Source organism: Lactuca serriola, chromosome 5 (assembly GCF_051521515.1).
Source record: "Lactuca serriola cultivar US96UC23 chromosome 5, Lser_US96UC23_V15, whole genome shotgun sequence".
Classification (NCBI taxonomy): Eukaryota; Viridiplantae; Streptophyta; class Magnoliopsida; order Asterales; family Asteraceae; genus Lactuca; species Lactuca serriola.
Window position 1 is genome coordinate 40,536,677 of NC_136412.1, and position 14,262 is coordinate 40,550,938.

The following is a 14,262-nucleotide window of genomic DNA, read 5'->3' on the forward strand; positions in this document are numbered from 1 at the left end:
GGATGGATTGATGGGATGAATAGATCCATCAAATGGATTTTTTTATATATACGAATCAATTGAACATTTTAGATGGATTGATATGATGGAAATATGGGTTAGATGTACACAAGGATTGATCATTTAGATCGAATGAATATATGGACTACATGGACGATTGATCAATTAGATCCTAATCGATGGATATGTTGAATGGTGGGATTATTTATTAGGAAAAGTATGGAAAAGGATTTTTTTTTTCTAAAAAATTAACAAAATACCTCATAACGTTACAGAAATTTACAGAAGTGGTCGGTTTAAGGTTTAGAAAATTACATAAACAGTCACTGGAAGCAACTAAGAGTTAGAGAAATAGTTACATATATGGTCCATGTAAGAAGTAACTACAGAAATTAAATTACCCAACGATATTATAAAAACGGTCCCTGTATAACAACGATATAAAACAATTCATTAATCCTCAATCAAGCTTTACGAATACGATCACGCCACGAGCCTTGTTGCAATGACCTAACCTACATCAACAAACAAAACCAGCATCAAGAAATCAATCACAAACTTGATCAATCAAAAAGATTCACATTTCACATACCTGATCACTTATAAGACTTGTTGCAACAGGGGCAGTTTCGGGACTTTCTCTTGTAATATCATTTCCTTCTGCTTCACTGTCTGTATCCACAGGTGGTGCAAGCGATGAACTTCCAAAAATGGCCTCATCATGAGTAGCCTTTATCTTCTCCTCTCTTCTTGCCTTCATGATATCCAGAATTCAAACTCAAACACATTTGCAGAATCACAGTTCCCATTAATGGGAATGCTTGAAAAGAGAGAAGGTGTAGATTGGAAAATACCTCCACAGCAGAAAACCGAAATGTTTGACCAATGTGCTTCACTAAATCGACATCATCTTCTGCAGCTGAAAGATGCATATGATAGTATATGAGCATCATTGTGAAAGATATATTTAGGTGAATCATGAATGTTGATTAAATTTAACCTTCAATCTCCTCATCATCAAGTGGAGCATCTTTGTCAAAGTCAAACCTCTCCCATCCTGATCCCATGCCATTTGCTTCGTCTTGTTTGGCTGCAAATGATATAGCAGTTGGCAATTGGCATAATTCAGTAAGTAATAATCATCATACTCCATTACATTAGGTTTACCAGTTGCAGAAAGCTGGAGCTTCATCTTTGCTTTGACCCTTTCTGCTGGTGACTGCATGCAACACAAAATACATTCGTTAGCCAGTGACTTCATTGGTAAAGAATCTGAAATCATAAGTTTGATCCTGTTTGAATTCGAATTGGAGTGAACAAATTCTAGTTTCGTGTTTCCATCAGGATTTTGGCATTTGGTATGATAAATTGACGCAAAAGGATTTTGAGAAGGGTACCATTTTGTCATAACCTTCAATCAATTTTGCATAATCAACTCTACCGGTTTTCTCCTTTCTAGCATTCCTGTCATCATCATCAGCTCTGCTCTTTTCCGATCTCCGATGCCGGGGAGACAAGCTTCTACTCCTCCTCCGGCTTCCCTTACCTCTATCCCTATACCGATCCTTTTCTTCCTTCCTATCTCTATCTCTACTACTCGACCTATGCCTACGGCGATTCCTCGAACGCTCATCACCATCTCTGCTTCTACTTCTACTTCTCCGACGTCTCGAAGAATGTTTATCACTTTCTCTATCTCGAAAATGATGATCGTCTGAAACCCTAGACGAAGAAGACGAATTAGGTTTTTTCTTGAGCTTGTTTTGGATAGACTCGATTTGAGCTTGTTTCTGAACATCAGAAGACTTAGAAGGACTCGAAGCTCTGACGAAACTGCTGAGGAACGACGAAGAAGATGGAAGAGCCGAGCCTCTGGCGGGTACTGCGTCGCTATGGTTGCTGTTACCGGTGACATCGGGTGAAGAAGAGGAAAATCCAAGCCCTTGTTTGAATCTGGCGGCCCCACCGCCTTTGCGAGTAAGCTCATCATAGTACGCTGCAGCTTTTTCTTCCTCCATTGATATTGATTGATCTCCAATGGCGATTAAGCTTGGACAAAGAAACGCACTGGGGGATTAAACTGTAAATTGATATGACTTTTTGGTCCCTATAAGTTCAATTTATACCAAATTGAACCTCTAAGAAATTAGAAGTAGGGTTGAAAATAGTAAATTGTTTTAGGCTAAGTTCGACCTAAACTTGATAATTGGATGAATCGACTTATAGTTATAGGACTATAATAATTTAAAAATAATTTTTGCAAAACAAGTTTTATTTGAAACTGAAAATATTCATAAAAGTTTGATACGTAAAATCATTTATAATATTCATAAAAGTTTGATACTCAAAAAACATTTATTAGAATTTATGTTGATATATTATGGTCAAACTACACTTCAATAAAGGAGAAGTCCAAAGCTATGTTAAGTGGTGCCTATTGTGGTATGAAGTTACTTATTCCTACTACAAAACAATATGAGATAGTGGCGAAGGTAGGTTGCATTAGATAAAAACTAAATCTAAAAATCAAATTCAACTTTCATATCAAGGTTGTCGATGATCGAGGCGATTAACAATCTTAGACACCTTATGGATAAACAAATATAAAGAGAATAGAGATCTACATGCATTGTTTAATGACTTCGAGAAAGGGTATGATTGTATACCATTGGATACGATTTGGAAGACCCTCTAAGCTCAAAATGTGACATGGTGATATATCAAGGCCATCTGCAATATTTATTGTTGGTCTACAACATGTTTTTGAATTGTGGTTTGGGAAATGAAGCATTTCCCTATAGAATTTTGGCTTCATCAAAGATCGACTACTTAACCTTTACGCATTCATTTTCATCATAGACATGTTTTTTCTTCAAATTCAATGAGGGTTGCATGGTGCATGTTTTTGTTGATTAGGTGGTTTTAATGGCAATGGTTGGGACTAAGATTAATGTTGAGTTAGATATTTGGAGACAAAGCCCAAAAAAAAAAGTTTACAAATCTTAATTAAGATTGAATATCAATGATGCAATATATATATATATATATATATATATATATATATATATATATATATATATATATATATATATATATATATATATATATATATATATATAGGGTTAAGTTCAAATGAGAACATTATTTAATGTGAGAACGTGAGAACACTACTTTATGTTACTATTGTACTATGAATTTAATATGTACAACGATATGACATTATTCATCAACAAATATGCGAACAATTAACATTAATATTCACATTAAAATTTTGTATATACAACTTTATAACATTATTCATCACCGAATATATGAACAATCACATATTTAACATTCACATTATAATTTACTAAATTACTACATATATATATATATATATATATATATATATATATATATATATATATATATATATAATAGTAGAATAGCAATATATAATTGAATATATTCATATTATAATTAGTACAATACTATACATATTAAATTCATAGTAGAATAGTAACATAAAGTAGTGTTCTCATGTTCTCACATTAAATAGGGTTCTCATTTGAACTTAACCCTATATATATATATATATATATATATATATATATATATATGTGTGTGTGTGTGTGTGTGTGTGTTGAAGGGGAATAAGTATATATTAGTGAGTAAGTTCAACATCCAAATGATATTTTTAAGCACTTCGAGGTCAATGGCCCATAGGGTTGGCAATCTCAACTCAAACATGTTAATCCAATATGAATCCAACCTAGTAATTAATAGGTTGGGTTGAGATTTTCAACCCATTTATGTAAACGGGTCAACTCGTCCCGTTTAATTAAATAGATTGGGTTAGATTTTAAATTTCCGACTTGCTACAACCCGCCAAATTGTTTAATTTTTTTTAAATATTTTTTAAATTTTGCTTATTTTGTATTATTATTATTTAATTGATTATTGTATTTTGATTATTTATGGTTTCAAACAAAATGTGGGTTAGTAAACATTATTGGAAGTGAGTTTGTAAAAGTGAAAATTAAGTTGCAAAAATTTTAGAAATTAAACATTCATAATGTTTTATGGAAACATTATGGTGGTAAATATTTTATTTGTGTTAATGAAGTGATAGCTGTTTTATATGGTGGTAAATATTTTATTTGTGTTAATGAAGTGATAGCCGTTTTATGTATGGTGGTAAATATTTTATTTGTGCTTAATGAAGTGATAGCCTTATGATTGTATTATTTTCAAACTTGAACAATTATTGAAGTTTTTTAGTTTTCTTAAATTGCATTTGAATGATTATTTAATTATTAAGAGTTTTTTGGAATATTAAATGGGTCAACCCGTGTTTAGCCTATTTATTAAACAAGTTGGTTGAGAAAACAATAAACATGACAACCCAATTTTAACCCAATTACCAAAAAGATTGGGTTGGGTTTTGAATTCACAACATGTTTACTTAAACATGTTGGTTACAGATAGATTTTTGATCCATTCAATTAAACATGTTAACCCGTTTAAAACCCAACCCAACTCATTATCATCCATAAAATTGGCCCATAAAGGAGGGTTGTTGATGAGGGTGTATGAAACACCTCTCGTACATCCTATTTGATATTATAATTTAAAATTATACTTATAAAATATTTTCATAAAAAGAAAATCATTTAAAAATCTATTTGTCGATAGAGGTCTCACACAGTAAAGTCTTTAACATTTAAAAACATTTGAATTATCAAGACATGCGAGAATGTAACTGTAACACCCTGTTTCAAATCATTATGTGATTCAGGGCCCGTGGACTGAAATTCGGATATGTGAAGGCTTTGGGGATCCAAGGAAAATGTTTGGACTTTAATGAAAGAGTTTTTTTTTGTAAGGAGGTATAGGCCCTTAAATCGTGTATTAGAACCAAGGGTGAAATGGGGAAATCTATGTGTCAGGCCACTTGTGAGGGTTAAAGTTTTATGTTCGACCGGTGGTGAGCCAAAAGTAATAAGATATAATTGTAGAGCTTTTCGATACCTTTTGTGGATATAAAGAACGCCACAAACGGAGTTGGAATGAAGAAGTTACGATTATTTGAAGTTGAGTTGGAATTTAGATTGGTTGTATACAGGGCGTACATGGTATGTACGCAGGGAGTACCTTATTAAAAGAGCTGAGAACCCTCTTGAGTACGTTGGGCGTAGAAGGAAGTACGCAAGGCGTACTCACACATATATAAAACCCTAATTTTTAATGTTTGAGCCCTATTTAGGATCCTTAACTTCAAGGAAACCTCTCCATACTCAGCCTCCACTTCTCCAAAGCATCATCTCGAAACCCTATCCCCATTTGTGAAGATTTTAAGCCCATTGAGTGTTTTTGGGTGTTAATAGTACATCTTAAAGAAGAAGAAGTCTCTTATTAAGGATTTTGTGTTGATCAAGCTTGAAGATCGCGAACCACCATCTCCTATGGGAACCCCATGAAGTATAAAGTTTCAACCTTTATGATTCTCATGCATAGATCTATTTTAGCTTAAGGTTTTGGCAAGTTTTGGTCCCATGGTATTGATTATTTTAAGTGAAAGCTACTCCAGAGATTATGATAGCATTTCTTGATGTTTCTGAGGATTCTAGTGCATAAAATTGGACCTTGATGGTTGTAGTTCAACCATGCATGAGTTATTGTCCCCCTTGTGAAGTTATGAACCTAGGGTTTGGTTTTCAGCTTCTTTAAGCCATGAAAATGCATAAAGCCAAGAACTTTATGAGGTAGGGTGTCATTTAGGTTTAGATCTAAGTGTTGGGCAATTTATTTTAATGGTTCAAGAACTCAAAAAATGAAGTTTGGCCTTAGAGCGAGTACGCCCAGCGTAACTTCAGGTACGCAGCATGTAACTCATGCCTTGGCTATTTTTTGTGGAAGCTTGGTATACAATGCATACTAAAGGAGTATGCATGGCGTACTCCCAGAAGTTGGATTATGTTATTTTTGCTCTTTAGGCTTCGTTTGGTTGGGTCTAGAATGCGAAGGGTAAAATGGTCTTTTACATTTAGAAAAAGAGGGAATATGAATTGGACCCTTGAGTATGGGTTACTACAGTAACATCCATAAAATTCAAAAAAAAAATTTAACTTTTTAAACATCCTAAAAACCATTCATTGTTTTCAAAATAGTTTATCATCAGAGTAATCCTAGAAATCATGACGTAAAATACGAAGAGGTGCACAATCACGCCTTCGCCTGCCCGCGATCATTTGACGTACCTTAAACATAATCCAAAACTGTAAGTCAAATATTAGCGAGTTCCCTCAAAATACCGATACATACAAAAAAAATTGTCTGGTTACTTCCTTGTGAAGGCATGATTATGTTGTATGATGAGAAACGAGATCGTTAGCAACCATGGTCGTTTCCGGTCATATTCCATCTATATATATATATATATATATATATATATATATATATATATATATATATATATATAATTTGTCTTGTTGAACTCTTCTCAATGTTCCTACCAACATCCCTGAGATGTACTTATGGTAGGGGTAGAAGTAGGTATTTTACAAGTGTTAGGTTTACTAAAATAAACTATGGGTGCCCAGGGCTTTCTTCGTGGTTAGGATTGGTTAGCACCATTACCCAACCCACTGGTACCACTTGCGTGGATTTGAGTCATGTCGGCTGTTACAACGGCCTGAAACACAGTAGTGTCGTACAATGGAGGATTTGTTGACATGTCGTTGAGGGGATGCATTATAGGTCTATGGGGAGGCACCCTTCTACTGTGAGTTTTTTTAAAGATGGAATGGTGGTAAGTCCTTAGTAGTGGTCATAAGTCGAGTGTCGTTTAAACTAAGTTATCTTAGTTTTGTGTGTATCATGTTCCGACTTTTATAGTGTTTTGAAAACAATTCATAACAGAGGTCTATGACAATAGACTTATGAATTTTTAATAGTAACCACCCTCAAATGAAATTCCTTGACTTGATTTACTGTTACTAATTGCGATGAAAGAGGCAATAATCCCAACACATAGTGTGAGTGGTATAATTACTAACCCACTAGTTATGTTTGTTTATTAATTATTAGTGTGACACATAAGGAGTTCGACCTCCTCACATGATTCGCGAATGGTCTCTTCTGCTCTCTGTCCTAGTTATGGTTGCCCTAGACTGGACCGAAATGCCTGAGCGGGCTCTCCAGTTTGTTTCTGATAAAGTAAGGTTGATCTCTCTAGTGCCTTTCTCTTCATCCGATCTTTTATTGAAATTCTCCTTGTTAACCCTCTTTTGGTTCTTCCCCGACTCCTCTTTTGGTTGTGGTAGTGGGGTTTCGATGTCTAGGTATGTCGTTTGTACGTGAATTAGGGATGTATGAAGAATCTATGAGATTAACAAAACATTTATTATGTATTTTTATGGGGGTGATCCGTACTGTATCCTTCTATAATCACATAGTGTATACAGGTTATATATAACCAATATCAAATAGGTTTTCAATTAAGTGATCCTACTCTAAGACCACAACCAAACAAGGAACATGAAGTAGAGCTAAAATCAAAAAATTTAAGTCTATAAAATCTCAGTTATATATAACCTTAACGTATACACTCCGAAATTATAGACCTACCAGGAAGGGTCTTTTAGTTTTCGCATAAGTTAGTTATAGTGCCTAAAATACTCCTATAGTATTTTAAACTTTATGTTTGGTTCTAGTGCTCCTTATTATATAGAGCTGGTAAGTTTTAGACTTATTGCAACACCACAATCTCTCCCAAACACATGTTGGTCGTATCTCGAATAAATATAGTTTATCAAGCTATATTTATCCCAGGTATGATTACATAACTATCTAGGTTTGATTGTAGTGTCCAACCTCTAAACACTTATGTTTTGTTCTTCTTGTAATACTTGTTCTAGTATGTATGCACGTTCGTATACTTCTCATAAAATACTTATATTTTAAAAGTATACTTTTAGTCAGATCACTTCGGCCTCTTTGTATTTATAGATGTATATCTTCTTATGGGTTGATATACTGAGTTCACTATAAACAATGTTCTGATACCAATCTGTCACACCCCCAAACCGAGACGGCGGAAACGTTCGGGGGCGGAGGACGTCATGTACAATATCATCACAAATGAATAATAGTAATCAAAGCAACAACAACCATTGTATTGAATATATAGTGTTTACATTATATTCGAAACATAGCTTGAATGACTCTAATGCATATAGTAAAAATTAAGACTGGAAGCTATCATGCTCCGTCTTCTTGAAAACATGCGCGTGTACCTGCCTACTGGTTTCCTGAGAATACAAGTAATTTTAAAAGTGTATCAACATTTAAGTTGGTGAGTTCATAAGCATTTGTTTAGAAAATAAGTTCCTTGTTCTTTGAAAATGTTCGTGCTCTTCCATAAAATCTTGTATTTTCTTAGTAGAATGGAATGCAGTCTTAGTCCCTTGGGACCAAAATGTATAAATGTTATCGTATTCTTAAGTAGTAATATTACGTAGGGTTTTAATCTGTATAAAAACCATTTAGATGCATGATTCCCAAAATGAGAGTTGTGCTGTACTTGAAAATAATGCAATGTAGTTTTAAGATGATACAGCCATTATGCATGCATGCTCTCGGGTAAAAGTAACTCCAGCTATGTAAGTTTCTATGTCATAAAATAGTGTACTCCTAGAAAGCCCTATAGCTTTATTCTATAATCCACCAGTATATAAAGTTATATAAAAATCTAGATCGAATAAACCATCGGATATAATGGGTATGCCCTAAGCCCACAACCACACAAGGAACATGATCTAAGGCGGACCCAACCATTTCTAAGTCGATCGCGTCTAAATTTTTATATCACCCTGCCATATGCACATAGCAATTATGGATGGAATCTAACCATTCTAAACGATATGTAGTCTTAATTATACTAAGACCGATAAGAGTGAATGTTTATTCTTGGAAATAGTATACTTCAGTAGTACATAATTAGAACTTCTTTTCTTTGTAAAGTTATTGTATGTTCAAGAAAAATCCAATATTTTCCTTATAGAATAAGTTGTCGTCTTAGAGCTCAAAGACCGAATTGTACAATCTTCCATACTTATGATAGTAGGTACGGTTTTAAACAAATAAAACCCTTATAAATGCAGGAGTTCCCGTAAACTATATGTGTCGTTGTTTCCCTATGTGAGTTATTATAACCGTGAAATTGACATAATAAGCCTGTTACGATGTTCTTCAAGCGTCAGAATCTTTTGACATCTGTAACCCCAGACCTGCCGATTTAGCTATTGTATGCCACTTAGGGTGCGGGGTTGTCAGTCCCAATATAGATCTATACACAAGTATCACGCTCTCCCTACAAGAGATTATGGTTATAATACAGGAATTTAAACAATACTCTATGAGTACAATGAAGTAGTGTCTCGTAAATTTGATCCAACGAGTTTATGTGTATTGTAAATGAAAACCCTTTTTGAAATGTAAGAATCCCCGTAAACTATATGTGTTGTTGTTTCCATATGTGAGTAATTTATAACCGTGCAATTGACATAGTAAGCCTGTTACGACATTCTTCAGGCGTCGGAATGTTTTGACATTTGTCACCCTAGACCCGCCGTTCTAGCTATTATAAGCCACTTAGGGTGCGGGGTTGTTAGTCCCAATAGAGATCTATACACAAGTATCACGCTCTCCCTACAAGAGATTATGATTATAACACAAGACTTTAAACAGTATTCTATGAGTACAATCAAGTAGTGTCTCACAACCGGATTTAACGAGTTTATGTGTAGAGTGAGTGAAACATTCCTTAATATGTTCGTAGTGTTAATGTGTTGGGTTTTGAGCATTCTAACACTCCTAAGTGTACATGCAACCCTAAATACATTGGATCTATGATTTCTCTATTATACATGCAAATATGAACTTTCCAAGGTATTCATCCTAACTAGCATAATAACATTGATTCATATGAATATCTAAAGTTAGAATTACATACCTCTTTGATGTAGAATGTCTTCATGAAGCTTGAGTGCCTAGTTCCGCAAGTGTGACACCTCAAATTGTTCACACAACACCAAATACACTTGGAATAACTTGAGAGAATATACACTTCATGAAAATCGGCTAGCCCTTTCACATATATTCTAGTGCCCGATTTTGTCCATAATAAGATGCTTATATAGTTAGTGACAATTAGGGTAAAACCTAATTGTCATGGCTTTCCATTTCCTTGGATCCATGGGTTCAAATATACCATGGAGCATCCATGGAGCATCTTATGGGTTTTAGCCCAACTTGACAATCCATGGACCATTAGCCCACACTACAAGAAAAAGACCCTTTTACCACGCGCAAAACACGGCGCTCATTGATTTATGTTACGTAAGAGAGAGTGACATTAAAAAACTGTCATCTCTTCAAAAATTTGAAGTATTTATGTCACGCATTATTGAGTGCCCTTAAAATTAGTGTCTAATGTAAAAAACTTAAAAACACGGAGGGCACTTAATGTAAAATGTGTGCCGTCTCAATAAATGTCGCATTATAATTTTAATGAAAGGCGCGCGTCTTGGCACAATAATCGAGGTTACTAATAAAATATCTCACACTCACTATTCATCAGTCACTTCACTCTCTACGATCGATCGACTCTGAGACCTCGACTCGCCTCCCCTTGTAGACAACGTCTCCTCCTCCGACGTTAGGTTACTTCTCCTGCGGTTGATTTCGCCTTGCCGACGACCGTGGGCTCAACTGACATCATTGGAGACTGCTCAAATTTACGTGTCCTAGGTCCCATTAAGGTGTTCCTGTTGAAACGATTTAGGCCAAGTGAACTTCCCGGTTGGCCAGAGAACCCTGTAACAAAAGAGAAAGAGCAGAAGAAAGTCGACACAAGGGGAAGAAGCGCCTGGTAGCCATGAATCTGATGCTAAGTTGAACACATTCAAGGGTTTCTCACCTACTGAAGCTTCTTAAGTTGAACACAAGGTAAAATCTCAAGCTTCTCAAGTTATATGTGATGTTTTTATCCCCTTCTTTCATCTTGCGAACATTTTCTCTGCTTTTTATCCCAAACTTTCACCTTGTCCTCAAGGTGAAGAAAGGATTGGCTAACTGTGTATGTATATTGCCAGTGGCCTAAGAAAAGAGATGAAAAATCCCTTAAAATTCTCTTTATCAAACTCCCCTGTGAGATGTTTCTCTTCAGGTTCTTCAAACTTTGGCTCTTCTTTGGTGCTTAAAACAAGAGTCTTCCCCTCAAATTCTTTCAACTGTACAACATCATCTCTAAGCAATCCAACGAGGTTTGTCTTGTTTACTTGGCCAGATTTATCCGTTTCGTTCATGTCAAGCTCTACATCCATAGCCTCAAGTTGCTCATTTATTTCAACTGATTTCACCTTCCATTTGTTGACCTTCTTTTCTCTACTTCCAGTTTCATCAACAACTTTCTCATTCCTTAAGGCTCCACCCCAAGTAATAACATAGGCTTTCTCTTCTATAGTGTCACCCAAATCCTTTACTTCATCCATCAACAAATTAATTCTCACAAGCTTACTTGTTTCTCTCTTCATCAGTTGGGAATATTTCTTAGCAGTCAACCTTGTGGATCTGCATGTGTTGTAAGCTATGTGTACAGTAGTAGTCATCCTTGTTGCAGTGTCTTGGTGAGTTGATTTAGTCACCAAAGTCACAAAATCTTCACCCTCAATTTTGAGACTCAACCTTCCTCTAAATCCATTTAAAACAAGAGCCTGAGATATTTCTGTGATTATGAGTTTCCAAGCATCACTATCCATTTTGGGGGAATCTGATGGGATCCAATTCCATCCATTTTGTCAACCAAATGTGTTTTCATTTCTGCCAATACCTTAGTTTCTTATTCTTTAGCCTTGAGTTTTGTTATTGATACAATGTTGAGTCTTCTGCACCTTGATGATTCTCCAGCTAAAGTTCCTCAAAAGATTTGGCTGCCAATTAAGTAAAACAAGCCCCTCATGAAGCAAAAAAAAGTATTTATCTTTTTTGACATTTTGCCCTTTTTTTAAGTAAAACAAGCCCCTCATAAACTATCAGCTTCATGAAGCATCACTGTCTAAGTTACAAATTATATATATTTATAATGTAGTTTTATGCTCCCAGAATTGGTCATTTGACCATTTTGGTTAATTTTGACATTTTTGCCCTTTTTTTTATCAAATCTGTCAATTTGACCATTTGGGTCTCCTTTTCAATTTATGAAATTCTTCACAAACTTCTCATATGTAAATAAATTTGGTTGAATTCTCTCAAACTAGAATTTCAAGTCATTTGAGCATTTTGGTCAATTTTGACAGTTTTGGTCTTTTTCACCAAATCTGTCATTTTGGCCTTTTGGTTTCCTTTTTAATTTATAAAGTTGAACATACTCTACACATATTTTATATTAGAAATAATTTTGACAGTTTTGGTTGCAGACCCACATATAGGAAAATAAATAAATAAATAAAAGATTGAAATACCAGAAAAGACCATTCTACCCCTGACCAAAATGATAACAGACATGTCGAGGCCAAAAATTGGCTGCAGACGAAAATATATAAATAAATAAAAGACTGAAATACCCCCTGGACCATTACATTCCAGCACAACCAGGCAAAAGTTCACCAAATTGCCACTTTTACCCTCTTTCTCCTATACTTGGATTGTTTGACTGATTGTTATAAAGTTGGTTAACTCTTGATTTTAAGTACTTTTTTTCCTTTATTGATTTAATCTTGGAATTTGAGCTCATGCCCCTTTCAGTTTGCAGCATATCCTATATAGTATACTAAATGCCATATTTCATAAAAGTTAATGTCGTTTGGATTGTTTTTTGTTTAACAAAAGAATTCATTTTGTTTCTGATTAACTACTCACACTATGATTTTTTTTTCAAAAAATGACTACATATAAGTTGTTTCAAGTTAACCATAAAACTTTAAATTTAGTAAAAGCCACTTTGTTTTGCAGTTGTGGCATTGGCAGGTGCCACTTTGTTTCTTATCATCCCCTTCTAAATAATTCACACAAGATGTATAAAATTCATAACACTGAATTGCAAAATAAAGTAAAGTCAGGGGCTAACCGTGTAAGTATAATGTCAGTGGCCCAAGAAAAGAGATGAAAAATCCTTCAAACTTCTCTTTATCAAACTCCCCTATGAGATGTTTCTCTTCAGATTCTTCAAACTTTGGCTCTTCTGGTGCTTAAAAAAAACTAACCTAACAACCTTTAGTTTTCTTTTTTTTTCTTAAATCATAAAGATCTTAATTTTGTTTTAGTTTACTCGGTGCCACCATTTGGACCGATACCTCAGACATTGATTCAATCTGGTGAATATTCAAAATCTGTTGAGCAAGTTCTTCAGTAGAGTAATTACCATGATCTTAAAGCTGAGAGATAAGAACAATACGTTGTTTCGAATTTCCGAAGCTTGCACAAGATACACCGACCTTCTTCACCATTAATTGTCCACTTAATTAATTCTAGATTAATTCTTGATCAATACTAATTAAATAATCTTATTAATATATTATAACTTATAATATATTAACAAACCTTAAGTGTTATTTCTCTCATTATAGTCAATCCAAATGCATGATGTCATGCAACCCAAATGGACCATGCCGGGTCAGGTCAAGTCTTACCAATTATAGTTATGGACTTCGACATTAATCGAACAGTCTCCCACTTGGATAAGTCTAAAACTATTATTGCAAGTATGACTTCAAGAACCGACTGCCAATCGTAGCTCTCAAAAGCTTCTGTCGAATGCTGACCTTGTCGATGATCTCTGACCTTTGTGAATGACTTGTCCATTAGATATGGGATAATATATTCCTCCATTCTAGATATCATATGGACTGAGACATGGATTATAATCATTCTCTCTGTCCATTTGTTGTTTCCTGATTTCCGATTTATGACGACTGACTAATTGAACAAATCAAATCAGTCCAAGCCCGGCCGAGCACTTACATTTGTCATCACCAAATCATCGAGTGGCCCACAGATATCGCTTTTATCCCGAAGGTAAAAGGAATGGATAAACTTCGACTCATATGGCTTGTTCTACTACTTGTTGATGTTGGATTAATGTCGAAGTCCATAACTATAATTGGTAAGACTTGACCCGACCCGACATGGTCCATTTGGGTTGCATGGCATCATGCATTTGGATAGACTAAAATGAGAGAAATAACACTTAAGGTTTGTTAATATATTATAAGTTCTAATATA

The 14,262-nt window shown here is 34.7% G+C and overlaps 1 protein-coding gene across 1 annotated transcript; it reads right to left on the minus strand.

The window, feature by feature from the left end:
- Nucleotides 1-291: 291 nt before the first annotated feature.
- LOC145052352 (serine/arginine-rich splicing factor) lies at nt 292-2,082 on the minus strand. The gene is made up of 7 exons (XM_079000162.1): nt 1,398-2,082; nt 1,168-1,219; nt 1,001-1,090; nt 855-919; nt 593-754; nt 417-515; nt 292-381 (listed from the first exon to the last, which is right to left on the minus strand). Exons 1-6 carry the CDS (start codon nt 2,016-2,018, stop codon nt 465-467), a joined length of 1,041 nt encoding a protein of 346 aa, XP_078856288.1. The 5' UTR covers nt 2,019-2,082; the 3' UTR covers nt 292-381; nt 417-464.
- Nucleotides 2,083-14,262: the final 12,180 nt, after the last annotated feature.